Raw genomic sequence first — 14,719 nt, 5'->3', positions numbered from 1 at the left:
TTCCTTAGTTTGCAAAAAGACTTGAGGAAATACATTTCATGGCTCTAGTTCAAGGATTCTCCATGAATTTCTCCATGCATAGACCAGCATTCATACTGCTTGGATGGTTGTTAAATATCAAGGAGTCTTGAATAATTTTCAGGAAAACATTTTGGCATCTGGGAAGGTGCTGTTTGTCTCATTGTACAAGGTGTGAGATATATCACTTAGTGTGGGGAAATTACACACATTTAGCCTAGTCAAGACTTCTGTGTTGCATGTGACAGCCACCTACTATGATAAATATTGTTGTGTAGAGTTAGGAACAGCATTTACATGAAATCGTCAAATTCAAATTGACATTCCTTTAGTACTTAATTATACATAACTTTATTTATACTTATCATATCTGAAATAAAACATGGTTTGAGTTCAAGTTTTAAAATATCTGAAAATAAAGAAAACATTGTATTGTTGAATTTGTCATGTTTGTCCTGATTGCCAGACCACTTTAGCTTTCTTCATGCCTTTGCATTTATGAAGGTCTAGTGTAGCAGTATTTGCTTAGCTTCTAATTTTGGTTTGCTTTTTGTGTTTTTTCTTTCTCTCTCTTGGTTTTGCCGTTCTTCTTCCCATGATACTGTGCTCGCTCTTTCCGTGCATCACCTGTGATACCCCCCTGCTCCGACCATTCAGCTGTTGGTGAAGGGGGTACATGAAACTCTGGTAGCTCAGAGAGTTGTTCCTGCTCTCATTACTCTCTCCAGTGACCCTGAAATGTAAGTTCCCTGACTGTCTTATATACCTAGCATCCCTCTTAATACTTAGAAAGAAATAACCATCAGTTATGTCTCTTAATCTAGCTGAACAAAAATTAAATTCCTTTTAAAGGAAAGTAACCTTTAAATCATTTATTTCTAAATAAAAGGGTTTACTGCAACAGTTGGAATTAAACTGTATAAAAATGCTGAATAAACTTTAAATAGAAAACTAAATCCATGTAATTTAATTTTTGTTTATATTTAATCATGTTCTCAGTTTTCAAATTTGCTTACATCATTTCTGGTAGAAAGCTGGATACTACTATTCTGTAATGCTGTCAGCTTTGCTACTGCAAAATTAAGTATCACCTGCATTAATGAAATGCAAAGTCGTTTTGGCTGCATCTTATGTCTGATATACAACGGTGGCACTTCATTTCGTGGACATTCTGATGTGGTATTTCTTTCCAGCTAAGGAGGGATGCTTTGCTAATCTCACTAACAACTTGTTACTAACAGATGCTCCAGCATGAATAGAGTCTTAGTGGCTTTAATGTCTTGTGTGGGTGACTAAACCAAGAACAACCCCAAGAGTCTGCCTGCCCATCCTCAGTCACAGCTAACCCAGTTGTTCACGTTTACCAAAGCGTTTTTTATTGCATGTTGACTGGTTTACAGCTGGCTCTTCGAGGCATGAGTGAAGCGTTAGTTGGCAAGCGGGTTGCTCCGGCCCTTGTTACCTTGTCCAGTGATCCTGAATTGTGAGTTTCAGACTGAGACCTTGAGTTAATCCTGTCTTTTACCTGGTCTGCTTTTTTTTTTTTTTTTCCCTTTGTCATTGCTAGAAACTAATGTAACTTAAAAGTACTAATTTTAAAATTTTTATTTATGTAGTTTTGTTCTTAGTGTTGAATACATCTTAAAGACCCTGTTCTTCCATTGTAGTTCAGTAAGGATTGCTACAATCCCTGCTTTTGGGACCATCATGGAAACTGTTACTCAGAGAGAGGTAAGACACCTGTTGTCAACTGTGTTCTTGTAGCATAAGAAGAGGATGATTTTTTAATAAATACAGAATAAAAGAAAGGGCAAGTCATAAATTCTTTCTTTTCTTTCTTTTCTTTCTTTTCTTTCCTCCAAAGTGCTTTTGAGTTTTGCAATGGCCTTTTTTTTTCCTCTCTAAATAAACCAACCCTTGTAACTAATAAAAACATTTCCGTCTAAATCTCAACCAAACATAAACAAACAGAGACAGATAAGTAGAGGGGAGGCCTGTGCTAGAAGATGGGAAATCCCATGCTCAAAATGTTTCTTTAAAACCTTCTCCAGTACAGTTGTGAAATCTAACTCCATTATTTCCAAATGAAATAGTTCTATTTTAAAAGAGTGACCAAAAACATCCACATACTGTACTTTTTTAGATGCTTTAGGGTATCCTGCTTGGCTCCCAAATACTTTAGAAGAGCAAAAGACTCTTGTTGTTCCAGTCATATCTGCTGTTTTAGCCCTTGATTTAGTCCAAGATGGCACTGAAAGACATCATTATATTAGCCAAGTATTCCTTGAAGATAATGCAGAGATGCAATTCCTCATCATTTTTAAATGATGCTACTATGTAATAGATAAGAATTTTGAAGATAGCCAGGATTCTGCTGTAAACAGTAGAAAACTAGATTTTGTTTCATGTAACAGCTGTGCAATCAAATTTCTTCTGTAAGGCCTTGCAGCTTTTTGCAGAGCTTGCATTCTTCCCGTAATTTCAACATATTCTAAAAGAATGTGTTTGAGGAAATGTGAGTAATGTGAGTCAAGTCAGTGATGACTCACATGTACTTGGACGATGGAAAAGTTAGAATTTTGCAGCTTGGAATGCATGCCTATAATCAGTTGGGAAGAATATTGTTTTGTTACCCCACAGAAATTACTGTATCCATTGCACTAATTATGATAAGCCTTAGAGTACAGAGGTGATAGCACCTTCCAAAATGTATCCTAAAATGTTACTTTTTTCAAGTTTGAATCCAAATTAAGTACCTATCTCATTTTTGGTTTTCTAGCCTTTAGTTGAGGGAATCTTTTTAATTCCATTGATTTTATGATAGTTACTTTTACATCTCTGTCCTCTGCAAAAAAAATTTCAACCTATTAACTGAGATACAGTACTAAAATGCTATTAATTGGTTTCTAATTAAACAGGAAAACTCTGTAGTTATTAGTTATTAAGTAAGAATGAATCTAGTAGCAGGTAAAAAAAGGAATATCAGACTCAAGGAAATCTCAGGAGGAAAAATCAAGTATGTGGGAGCACCTGTCTGTTGTTAAAAAACAGATTAAAAAATGAGATCACATTAAAACCCTGGTAACAGTCTTTAAAACATAGAGGTGCATTGAAGAGTTTGAAACATCCTTAGAAAAAAATCTGTAAATTAGAAGAAAGTCTAAGATCTGTCATCTGAAATACAGAAAATTGTAAACATACTTCGAATTGGTCATAACAATTTCTAGCATCCTGATTCTTTTGTGTTCTTTCTATTTCTCTGGGAATATTTAAGCTTCTGGAGAGAGTAAAAATGCAGCTGGCTTCTTTCCTGGAGGACCCTCAGTATCAAGACCAACACTCTTTACATACAGAAATCATAAAAACGTTTGGAAGAGTTGGACCTAATGCTGAGCCCAGATTTAGAGACGAATGTAAGTTGCATCCGTGGGAAGATGCAGTCTTCTTCTCTCTGTCCAAAAGCTAATAGGTATGCTGGTTACATTGATGGGGTTTTTCTTTCTTTTCTGTAAACTGTTATTATTTCAAAGGTACTCCGAGGTACTTTTTTATTTTAAGTGGTGCTACCACAAATTTTTGTTTCAAGTTTGAGTCAATCCATTAAATGTCCAAGGGCAATCCCATCAAAAGCAATTGTTTGCAGTTCTTATTCCATGCTGATGTGTGAAGTTTCAAATGCCTGCAGTTGCCACATAGCACCTGTTTAATGCTAAACAAGTCTGTGGAAAGCAGTTTCAAATACTTATTGCTGTATTTACTTTTCCAGTTGTTATTCCACACTTGCACAAGTTAGCCTTGGTCAACAACCAGCAGTCTGTTGATTCGAAGAGATTGGATATCGCTACCCACCTGTTTGAGTCCTACAGTGCTCTTTCCTGTTGCTGTATCCTTTTTTCAGGGGAAGTCTAGCTGTTAGTTCTCTGGTGGTGAGAGAAGTTTAATATTAGAGAAATAACTAAGTTTGTCTTTGGATCTTTGATTTAAAACATGATCTATTCAACATAAGGGGGAGGTTTTCCAAGATGGTGAATATCACAGATTAGCAGCACACCAGGTGCCCCCAATCCTCTCTCCTTCCCCTCCTCAACAGGATGGGTGGGGGAGAAAATCAGATGGAGGAAAAACTTGTGTCAAAATAACAGCAGTTTAATAAAGCATAAGCTATGTATGGAAGCAAAGAAAAACAGAAGATTTTTTCTCCCTTTCCATTAGCAAGCAATATCCAGTTACTTTCCAGGAAGCAGGGCTTCAGCATGTGCAACAGCACTCCGGAACACAAACATCACAATAACAAATGGTCTCCTGCCCCACCACCACCTTCTCTTAATTTTTCTATCTGAGTAGGCATCATATGGTGTGGAACATCCCTCTGGTCAGTTTGGGCCGGCTGTCCAGGCTGTTTGCCCTCCCCCAGCCTACTGATGGGGGGGAATGTTTAGAGAGAGCACTGATGCTGTGCCAACGCTGCTCAGCAGTAGCCTGAGCACTGGTGTGGTACCAACACCAAGATTTCTAGGTACCAGTGCAAAGCACAGCACTGAGAGCTGCTGTGCAGAAAATGAGCTCCAGCTCAGCCAGACCCCATGCAGTGGAACTGATAGATACTTGAAAAAACAAAGCTACAAAAACAAAACTCTTGATCTTAACTAATAAGTCAAGAAAAAATCTTAAAAGGATTATATGGGTGTAGGAAATATGTGATGTTAAATATGTTCAAGATCTTTTCTCCTTTTTATTAGCCGTGAAGTGTCAAATGCCATTCTGTTTTCTTAGTTTTGCTGCTGCCCTTGTGTTCCATAAAGCAACATTATCAGAAGACAGAAAAAAAAGTATAACTCCAAAAGGCAATCCTTATAATACCTTAACAACCTGGGTTTTAGTTATTTCAGAGGATTTAATGGTCAATCACTTTTTACCAGGACTGAAGTGTTTACGAACCGACATGGAACATCTCTCTCCAGAGCATGAGGTGAGCAGTAAACTATGTTTACTGAGTATGAGATGTAGGTGGCAGAAGTTGAAATGTGATGGCATTTAAAACCAGAAGTTAAGGAGAGCTGCTCATAAGTGGTTTCAAAACATGACAGTGAGGAGGTTTTTTTGATAAAGAATAGGTCACATGATTTCAAAACCAGTAAAATCTGGTAAAATATATTTCTAAGCTGAGAATCTCTGCAGACAAATACTCAACCATCAGAAATGCATGTGGAAACATAGATCTTCCTAGACTGAAGAAAAAGGAAATGTTTTTACCATCTTTATGTTAGTCAAACCAAGGATGCACTAAAATCAATGGCTACAATATATCCAGTTAGGCAAAAGTTTCATTTTCTTTCACCAATGGGATAACTGATCAAATACTTCATTTTTGTAGTTAATGTAACTTCTAAGGTTTAAATGCATAGTCAGTTCAAAATATACCCTGAATTACAACAAGGAGTTTGATTGAGTTTGAATCTTGTCAGAGAAGGAATTGAGGACTGGAATAGGATTTTAAAATAAATCAATAGGTAACGACAGCTCTCAATTCTCCATTACCACATTCTGCATTACTGTGCTTGAGTGACTTCAGTCATGATGCCAACTGCTTTGGCTTTTTAGCCAGAGAGCAATATAAAATTAAAAGTATTTACTCCTGCTCCAGTGAGTTAGAAAACTCACTACAGGCTTTACAATTTTTATCCCTTTTTTTTGTAGAAATGGATATCTAGGGCTTGATCTGCTTCCCACTTCAATGGGATGTTTGTAGGCATCATGATAAAGGCTTCTGAGACCCAGTGAGTTCCAGTGTGTCTTGGAAGCCTTCTATCTGAAAATCTTGTTTTCTGAAATGAATGTCATTTACTGTCTCAAATAATTAGACATTTGCATAAACAGAATTAAGCCTTTTTTTACTATTTTGGCCTCTATGGTGTTATTCATTATTCAAATGGCATATCACTTGACAAACACACATACATTTTCTAAATCACAGAGCCTTAGCTCTAATGCCTTTAACGTCAGTACAGAGTTTATGCTCATCTTGGAAGGGTAACATTGTGGAATTGGCTTGTGTGGTCCTGTCTGGCAGCACTTACCACTCATACCTCATACTTGTTTTCCTTTCTTTCATATAAATAAAAGTGTAAGTTGTGCATTTAGGTCAGAGCTTCTCATCTTTAAAGGAAACATTTCACCTTGTGCAGACATTCAGATACTTTACCAGCATCTCTAGTTCAATGTCAAGTTCCTTCTTCCTCATTTTCCACTTACCTTCTATGGCTTTTCAAAGTAAGTGGATTTGAGTTGCATGATAGTGAGTCAGTACTTCGTAAAAATATTTAGTCCATATACTGCAGTACTGTTTATAAGACTTCAGTATGTTAAGTCTCTTTAGTGTCTCTAAATATAAAGTTAGTACTCTAAAATATTTCTCTTTAAGGAGATGTGATTTCATAATCAGTCCTATGACCAAACAAGGAGAACCCAAGGGAGTAGGTCTGAGCAGTATGTGCAAAGCCATAATGTAGAAATTTAGAAATTAATCTGCAGAAGAGGAAAGAATTGCTCCACTTCATCCAAGAATGACACAGCCTTCCCAGAAGGAGCTGTGCAATGGATGGCAAAGCCATCTTCTTATTGAAATGATCCTGGGTCCTTGATGAATTATTCTCCTCTTTGGTCAAGGCTTCATATTGTTGATATTTGGAACATCTGGATTCAGATGTACGAAAATGTAGGAAAGCTCCAGTGCACAGGTGGAAATGATAAGTAACAAAACTTACGGCAGCTGTGCTTGAAATTTTCAGGTCTTTTTTGATACAGAAAAAAAATCTGAATGTATTTCTCTTGTACCTGTGTACTCTTAAGCATTAAGTATTTGTATAACATTTTATGCCAATGGAGGACAGCAAATGTAGTAGGAAGAGTTGTAGTCCTGTTTGAATGCTGCTCTCTGAAACACTCAAGGGTGTGTAACACCTGCTACCTAAAATGATTCAAATGCTGAAGTAATACTTGTGGATACACAGAGTGAGCAGTGGCACACGTCTTCAGACCAGACCACATCTTATCAGTGTCATTAATGGTTTTGCTGCAGACTTGACAGAAACCAGCATTGTAATTTATGCAAAAACATTTAAAAATAGTTATCAGTTGGTGGTAACCATTAGTGACTGATCTGTATTTTAGAGATTGAAAATAGTGTTTTTCCTTTGTTGTGTATATTCAGGTTTGGTGAGGCAATACTAATTTTAATTGCCTGTAGCTTTGAGATTTTAAGTTCAGAGTCTCAAAAAAGTATTTAGCCTTCTTCTGAGCTGTGGTAGAGGAAGTTTCCATTTATGCAGTGTGTCTATATATGTGTATGTACATATTATAGTTTCATACTTTGCATTCTAACTTTTTTGCCTAAGTGTTGCAAAACATGTCTTGGTTTGAAAAGACAGGTGTATGCTAAGGAAGGCAGGAGCTTCTCTGGAAATGGAAAATGTAAACCCCCTCCCTCCAAATTGTTATAAATCTGAAATTAAGGGGCTCTCAGGCAAAGATATGGGATAAAAATAACAGTTCTTTATTAGGAAAAGTCAAAATAAAAATGCAGTAATACAAAACAACACTGAGAGAGTCAGAATGCAACCTGAAACCCTGTTGGTCAGGGTGTTGGTAGCAGTCCCAATAAATGGTGGCTGCAATCCTCCTGGAGTGGCAGATGCGGTTCTGTTGCAACAATGATCCTGTAGAAGGGTGTAGTTTTCTTCTGAAGGTCCGGTGGTGGTGTAGATGAGCCTGGTCTTCCTCTGGGAATCCAGTGGGGAAAAGGCTGCCTATGGTGTTCCAAATTTCAGATTATATCCAGGAAGGAATGCTTGGCTCCTCCCCTTGGGCAGAGCATCTCACAGTGGGATGATGTAATTTTATCAGTCCTGCCGTGAGATTCAGTGGCCCAACAATAGAAGATATCTCCTGGAGGGAGGATGGGTTGTGGAAGAGATAAAGAAAAACTGCCCAATTAACAGAAGATAACTGTCCCACCTCTAACAGATGGTAATAGAATACACGCCCCAGCCATATCTTGCATTTGCAACCTAAGACAAAACACTTTTGTCTTAATGTGCTGAAACAGTAGTGTTGTGAACAGGGCAGGGAATCATTTCTCTGTCCCATGAATTAACTGTATGATTTTGTTTTAAAGCCTGCTATTGAGAATCATTTCCTTATTTTTAGATAAGTGTAAAAATGTCAGTGTGGAAGTGTCTTCAGACTTAAATACTCCGCAGAAACCTTTTTAACACTGTACTTGCTTAAATAAAAGGAAAAAGCCATGAGTCATAGGAACTCCAGTGGAATGGTATCAAGTTGATTTTAGCACTTCCTTCCATTAAGATATTGTCCTAGGATACCATCACACTTTTTTCCTTGCTTTTTCTTTCTGCATAATGTTCATGAAGATATAGCATGTCACAGATGTAAGTTTGTTTTAGTGCTGTTTTTAAAAGCCTGGGGCAAAAGGACAGAGTCCTGAACTTCTGTAACTATTTGGAAAACGTTTTCTTCCTTAAGTTATTTTGAATGTTTTTGTTGTTTCTAACCACAAGGCATTATCAGATAACTGGAACTCAAAGGCACTTGAAAAAAAAAACAGGGAAATGTTTTAAACAGTTCTGCTAATGTCAGAATTATTTGCAGAGAAGATTTCATAAGAAGTGTTAATGTAAAAGGAAAAATGTCAAATGTCATGTCTCTCTCTTCCTTATGTCTTAGGTTATTTTGAGCTCCATGATAAAAGAATGTGAACAGAAAGTGGAAAACAAGACCGTCCAAGAACCACAAGGGTAAGACTTCCACTTCCCTTTTTCTATGTGCCTCCAGAGGAGTGTTCTGCAGACTATATTCCATAATGTTGTCCAAGTTTGTGACCTGAAATCCTGCACTGACATGTGCTGTATTTGAAAACAGATTTTGGAAACTTTAATACAGTGATTGTTTCTGTCTCCAGTGTAAAACATGAGACAACAATTGCTTTTATAGGAATGATGTTCTTGGTTCTTAATTTTTTGTTCATTTAAAGCTGAATTTAAATTTCTGTCCTGAATCTGAGAAATCAGGGAGTGCCTGGCCTAAGTGCTTAGAGCAATGTATGTAGCAGACACTTTGCCACCCATGGGTGTGGCAACCTGCAGGCTGAGGGAATTGTTCTGGTCCTGGGAAGAGCTTGCTTCAGGCTGCTGTCCTGGTTTGCACAGGACTGGGGCACACAAGAACAGTTTCCCCAGTGTATAAACTGACCCCTGTGTGAGTGTACTGGTTAGGCAGTAAGCTGACTTTGGGAAAAGGCCACGTGGGATGCACTTTGGTAAAACAACCTTTCCACAAACACAGAGTAAACCCAGCTCTCCAGGGAGACAGCAGACACACAGTGCTCATGCATCCATTTGCTTCACCTGTAGAGATGGTGTCATTTGTGTGCACTTCCTGATTACAAAAGTAGCCAACAGACCCACCTTGGATGTGGAAATTTGGAATGCTCAGTGTCATTACGATGAGTTGTATGTGCTCTTTTGCCTGCTTATTGCCTGGAATGGCATGCCAGCAGGTAAATTCTTGTGGATTATTATATAACTTAACAAATCCTTAGCAATGCTGCCAAGGAAGTGTGTGAGAATGTATCTGAAAAGAGAATTTGTTCTCAATCCCGGTGCTTTGTCATGAGAATTGAGAAAATTACTGAAGCTTGTTCATGTCATGGTTCCTTATCTGTAAAAAGCTGATAGAATTTACTTCTTGAAAGAGCTCACCCATAGTGAGCTGGAAGCAACTGGTAGTCTGAGAATGATTAAAATAATAAAGGTGTACAAGAGCTCAACAAAAGAAATGTAAAATAGGAAAAGGGTCAGGCAGGCACCAAGTAAAATACTTCAGGCTTTACTAGTAGTAAGTACTTTGAAATGACAGTCAGTCCTATTAAGCCTTTGCAGAAACAAATAAATGCAAACCTCATACATCATCTAATGTATTTCCTTTATGAATGCAACTGCTGAAAACTAAGATATGAAAAGGATAAGTCTTTGCAATCTGTTCCTTTGTTCTTTAATTAGCCTTCCCCTTTCTTATTCAACGTCAGGCTATGGTTGTCGTCTTGTACTGTACAAAATTAACAAGAAATATTTTACCACTGAAGAAATGACCTTTTCATATACGTAAATATCTCTGTTTTCTTGTTAAGTGCTTGCTGATTTCAGTTCCTAATTTCTATGACAAATACATATTTGACAAAGGATTTAAATACAACTGGGATATAAATTACTGGGGTTTGTTAACAGCACGGCAGTGCAGGCACAGAAATCAAAATGGGTGCAAAAGCAATCTTCTGATGTTCTTGTCCTGTCTTTTCCCCTTGCTGTTAGAAAAACTTGGTCAAATAATACAGGATCAAAGAAATCATTTTTTCAGAAGATTAAACTCTCCATCTTGAAATATTAACCGCTTTTGTTAAACATTTTGTTTAGCAATTAACAAGGTATTTTAATCATGGGTAACAACTGATATTACAAACTGATTGCTATAAAATGCCCATTAGGAAAGTTTGTTTTGCCCTAGAGCTTGCCCATCAAACAGGCAGAACTGTGTGGCATCTGATTCATCTGGACACCAGGAAAAATCTTATGTTTATACATTATTTTTATTTGTGGATTGGGTTTTGTTTTGCTTTTTAAATAATGGATTGTTTTAAACAAGATATACTATTGCTTTGTTGGGTTATTTGATTACTTTTTAAAGATGTGAGACTCAAATTATTTGATTTCATATTAATTTCTACTATGTTTAAATGTTCACTTTGCATAGTAATGGAAGTACTTTGGAGGCTATTAATTTTGGATATTTAAACTATTAAGCATGCAGGATGCAGTGGATTATGTTTCTGTTTACAGTAACAGTATTGGAAAACATGAACTTGTAGAGTCTGCAGTTGTTACTGTTTAATTTTTGACATCAGATGGCTGATATGCCCCAAACTGTTTCAAGAACCAATAGAATACCTCCATGTTTTCCTCAGTCTTATTCAGGATCATTAGACTAATGAAAGCATAGTTTGTTTGGAACTACAGGTTTGTCACCAGTTGCTAGGCTTTCTTTTCTGAAGTGAGCACTTTTATTTTCTTAATGCTGCTAATGCTTGGAATATACAGTATTTCCCAAATAAGTTTTCGTAGCTACACCCAATTTTAGGATACCTCATGGTCTGAGATAGCTTCTTGTCCTTAACTAGCTGACAGTGAGTGTAAACTGTTACTTATATAGTTTATATGCCCTTGCTTTATCATGAAATCAAAGGAAATTGCAAAAGGCACTCATCTTACTGTAGCAGTAATTTCCCAGCTGAGTTTTATCAGCTGGAAATATGTGATTCGTTAGTTGACTGGAGATGTTTGATCAAGCCAAAGATGTCTGGCCATGTGATAGTGCCTGAAATAAATGTTTTACTTTAAAAGTTTATCATTAAACTATTTGCAAATCCACAATACAGCTTTAGTGAGAAGCTTCTGTTTTATTTTTAAGGTACTTTAAAAAGAACCAGAAATCATTATTACTAAGCACCTTTTTTCTGTGGTGTGAAATGGGAGAAAGAACTGTGTGTATCCCTTCTACGTTTGAAGAAATCATTCAAGTTCTATTGAAACAATTCAGAGTTAACTTCAGTTTCATGTCGTTGATGCAAGTGTGTCAAACAGAACTGTTTATAACTTTTCAGACTGAAAAGTCAGTTCCTGGAATATGGCCTTTGCCTGTAAGACAGATTTTGTGATCTTAGCTATAATTTTGAAATGCAGAGTCCATATTGAGTTCACAAGAACGAATTTATTTGGTAATGTTTTCTAAAATTGTCCTTATCCAATGTTGATAAACACTTGCCATTTTGACTACAAACATAGGAAGTATGGAGTATTTGTTAATATTCCTGCTATGTACATTTGCTCTGTCTTGAGACAGATGACTCCTAGTGTGCTAAACAGTTTATATATATCTGAAGTTGAGCTCGCTGATATGTTAATTTTTAAAAAATCTGTTAATTTCACATAGTAGGGATAATTTCTTAACATATTATTCAAAGCTTAGCATCCTGTAGCTTCAGCATTGCTTCGGTTGCTCAGTTGAGTTTGTGGGAAACCTATGAACTCTCCATTTTCCTATGTAGTATGTCTCAATTAGGAACTTCCAAGCACAGGTAACAGGAGCCACATTCAGAAGAACCAGAAGAAGAAGCTCCTTACCCAGCGAGGGGCTGACCCAGTCGGGCTCAGCGTGGGGTTCGCAAGAAATTTATAAGGAGATCAAAGGGAAGCTGATCAAGTAATATAAAATATTTATTGAGAATTACTAGGTTGACAATCCTCACCAGATTTTAACTCAGCTCAGATGAAAGTAGTTGGAAAATCAAGAGTTGAAAATTAAGGAGAAGTGTCACTGTTTTGTACTTACCTTGCTTTTGCTCATCTCTACACATCTGCTAATGTCACTGTTGGAGGCAGGTTACTTGGGTTAGAAAGGTCTGTGTCTGAACTGATACTGCTGAACTTACACTAAATAAACACAAGAATTGACATTTCTGGTGAGAAGGCAAAGGCAGTCTTTCAGAGAAGTATTTGTCACTACAGCAATTCCCCAGTAGGTAGCAAATGCTAATGTGGTGACATCCAAAGGTACTAAAAATTAGTGCACAAAAATATTTTACTGTTTTCACAGGCACTGTGAACACATTATAATAAATTTACAATTATATATATGGCCTAGGTAGTGATGGGTTTTCAATTTTTCTTCACAGACTGGTCTTTTTTGTTGAAACCTATGAAACACAAAGACAATTTAATTGCTTAATAAACAACAGCATAATGTTCTTTTTAATTTGTAGCCTCATGCCACTAAATGTTTTCCTTTCCTAGCTCGATGTCAATTGCAGCGAGCCTGGTAAGTGAAGATACAAAGACCAAGTTTTTGAACAAAATGGGCCAGCTGACTACATCAGGTGCAATGTTGGCTAATGTGTTCCAGAGGAAGAAGTAAGATGGGAAAAGGAACTCCCAGCTAACACTAAGGTGGACCTCACAGAGACTGGTTCCTGTACTTGAAGTACTTGCCTTTTAATTTCTTCTGTCTTATGTTCTTGTAGTATAATTTTATTCTAACCTCCAAAGATATTTGCACTGCTTTTGAATATCGCTGTGTATCTGTTAATTTTGGGTTAACTGTGGTTGATATAAAACTGAAATCATAGTCTGTACCAAGTCCCTGTTCTGTGTTCTTGTCTTTCCAGCATATTTTTTTTATATAGTGGAAGGTTTTGGTTTTTTTTATTTTCTGACAGGATATCAGCAAATATCTGTATTATACATGGAGCTATTCTGACGGTACTTAAAATAATGTAAATTTGAAGTCATTGTCATGAAGTAATAAAAGTGGAGATTACTTATGTATTTAAATTATGAGAGAGTAATGCAGATTTTTTAATTATGTTTCTAAAAAGAAGAGGAAGAGCCACCAGCATTTGTCTGTGCTTCTAGGGTTGTTTTTGTAAGTATTGTGCATCTTGAATCCAGAGGAATTGCAGTATCTAATGTGTGAGACTGCTTGCACTGCATCAGTCTGCAGGGAATGCTCATGTTTCACATGCTTTATGCCGACGTTGTAAATGCTGTACAAAGTCCTTCAGATAAAATTCTCACATCTCTGTGGTTTGTTGAGGGGTTTTTTCTTTTGTAGGGGTTTTTGTTTTATTTTAAAGCACTTTACAAGTCTACACATCCACAGGCACATCCATTAAGTAAAGGAAAAACATGATAAATGAAAAAATGTTTATAAACGTGTAAGCTACTTCACAGGGTCCCCAGTACAGTTCTGCACGCAGAGGAAACCTTATGCAGGAGAAAGTCAGCTTTCATCTTGCACTGAGTGTGCAGTTCTGTGGACTGTGAAAACTAAAGATATTTTGTTGTTTAGATTGAATTTCAGTTCAAATTTAATTTTGGAGTGTTTGAAATTATGCTGAGTTTGATGTGCTGTTTCTTTAAAATGTTAAGTAGACTGCCTACATACTCTTTGAAAATGACATTACAGGGATTATATACAACTACCAAATATTTTTGTTAGCAAGGAAGCATTAACAACTAAATCCTTTTCTTCTTATACAGCACTTTTTTTCCCCCTCTTTATGTCAATGTAATCTTCTGAAAGTAAACTCAAGTGCATGCATGAACTGGTATGAGGTAGCAAAGTATAAAAGCTCAGGTGTTCTCTGACATGGTACCATTCAGCTGGAAGTATGGACATCTTTAAGGACAGGGAAAGCAAAACAGAGCAAGGGAATAAAGTATTCCCACCTGAAACAGAATATGGATGGAATAACAGGTTGGGTATCACCCTTAGATGCAGATAATGGAGATAACTTGAGGCTTCTGCCTGCGCCTGTTGGCTCTGCGTTCGCTGTTCCTGCCACGGCTGTGTTGTGACAGGGCCTGCTGCTCCCGTGCGCGCCGTCGGTCCCCTCGCACTGCACTGATGGAACATCTCTCTGGAGGTTACACAGCTCCATGCCTTCGTGTTGCTCGTTGCCATGAAAGTACGCTTTTAGCAGACTGACTGTGAAATGGAGACATTCCTGAGGAATGGGAAGTGGTGACGTTCCTCTCTATTGTTCTGTTGTCAATAAAAAGTTTTGTATACCTGC

The 14,719-nt window shown here is 37.1% G+C and overlaps 1 protein-coding gene across 2 annotated transcripts in view; it reads left to right on the top strand.

Annotated features, from left to right (window-relative positions):
* The window catches only part of RELCH (RAB11 binding and LisH domain, coiled-coil and HEAT repeat containing), a 76,842-nt gene extending 62,123 nt beyond the window's left edge, over nucleotides 1-14,719 (top strand). For both annotated transcript variants that reach the window (XM_058025400.1, XM_058025391.1), the window contains 7 exons: nucleotides 676-758; nucleotides 1,686-1,749; nucleotides 3,293-3,431; nucleotides 3,785-3,901; nucleotides 4,899-4,987; nucleotides 8,761-8,831; nucleotides 12,939-14,719. In XM_058025400.1, the coding sequence (XP_057881383.1) occupies nucleotides 676-758; nucleotides 1,686-1,749; nucleotides 3,293-3,431; nucleotides 3,785-3,901; nucleotides 4,899-4,987; nucleotides 8,761-8,831; nucleotides 12,939-13,059 (684 nt within the window). In that variant the 3' untranslated portion in view covers nucleotides 13,060-14,719. The remainder of the gene's footprint in view (nucleotides 1-675; nucleotides 759-1,685; nucleotides 1,750-3,292; nucleotides 3,432-3,784; nucleotides 3,902-4,898; nucleotides 4,988-8,760; nucleotides 8,832-12,938) is intronic.

The sequence above is a fragment of the Melospiza georgiana genome, chromosome 1 (assembly GCF_028018845.1).
Source record: "Melospiza georgiana isolate bMelGeo1 chromosome 1, bMelGeo1.pri, whole genome shotgun sequence".
Classification (NCBI taxonomy): domain Eukaryota; kingdom Metazoa; phylum Chordata; class Aves; order Passeriformes; family Passerellidae; genus Melospiza; species Melospiza georgiana.
The sequence above is the reverse complement of the archived record's forward strand: the minus strand, read 5'-3'. Positions and strand labels throughout refer to the sequence as shown.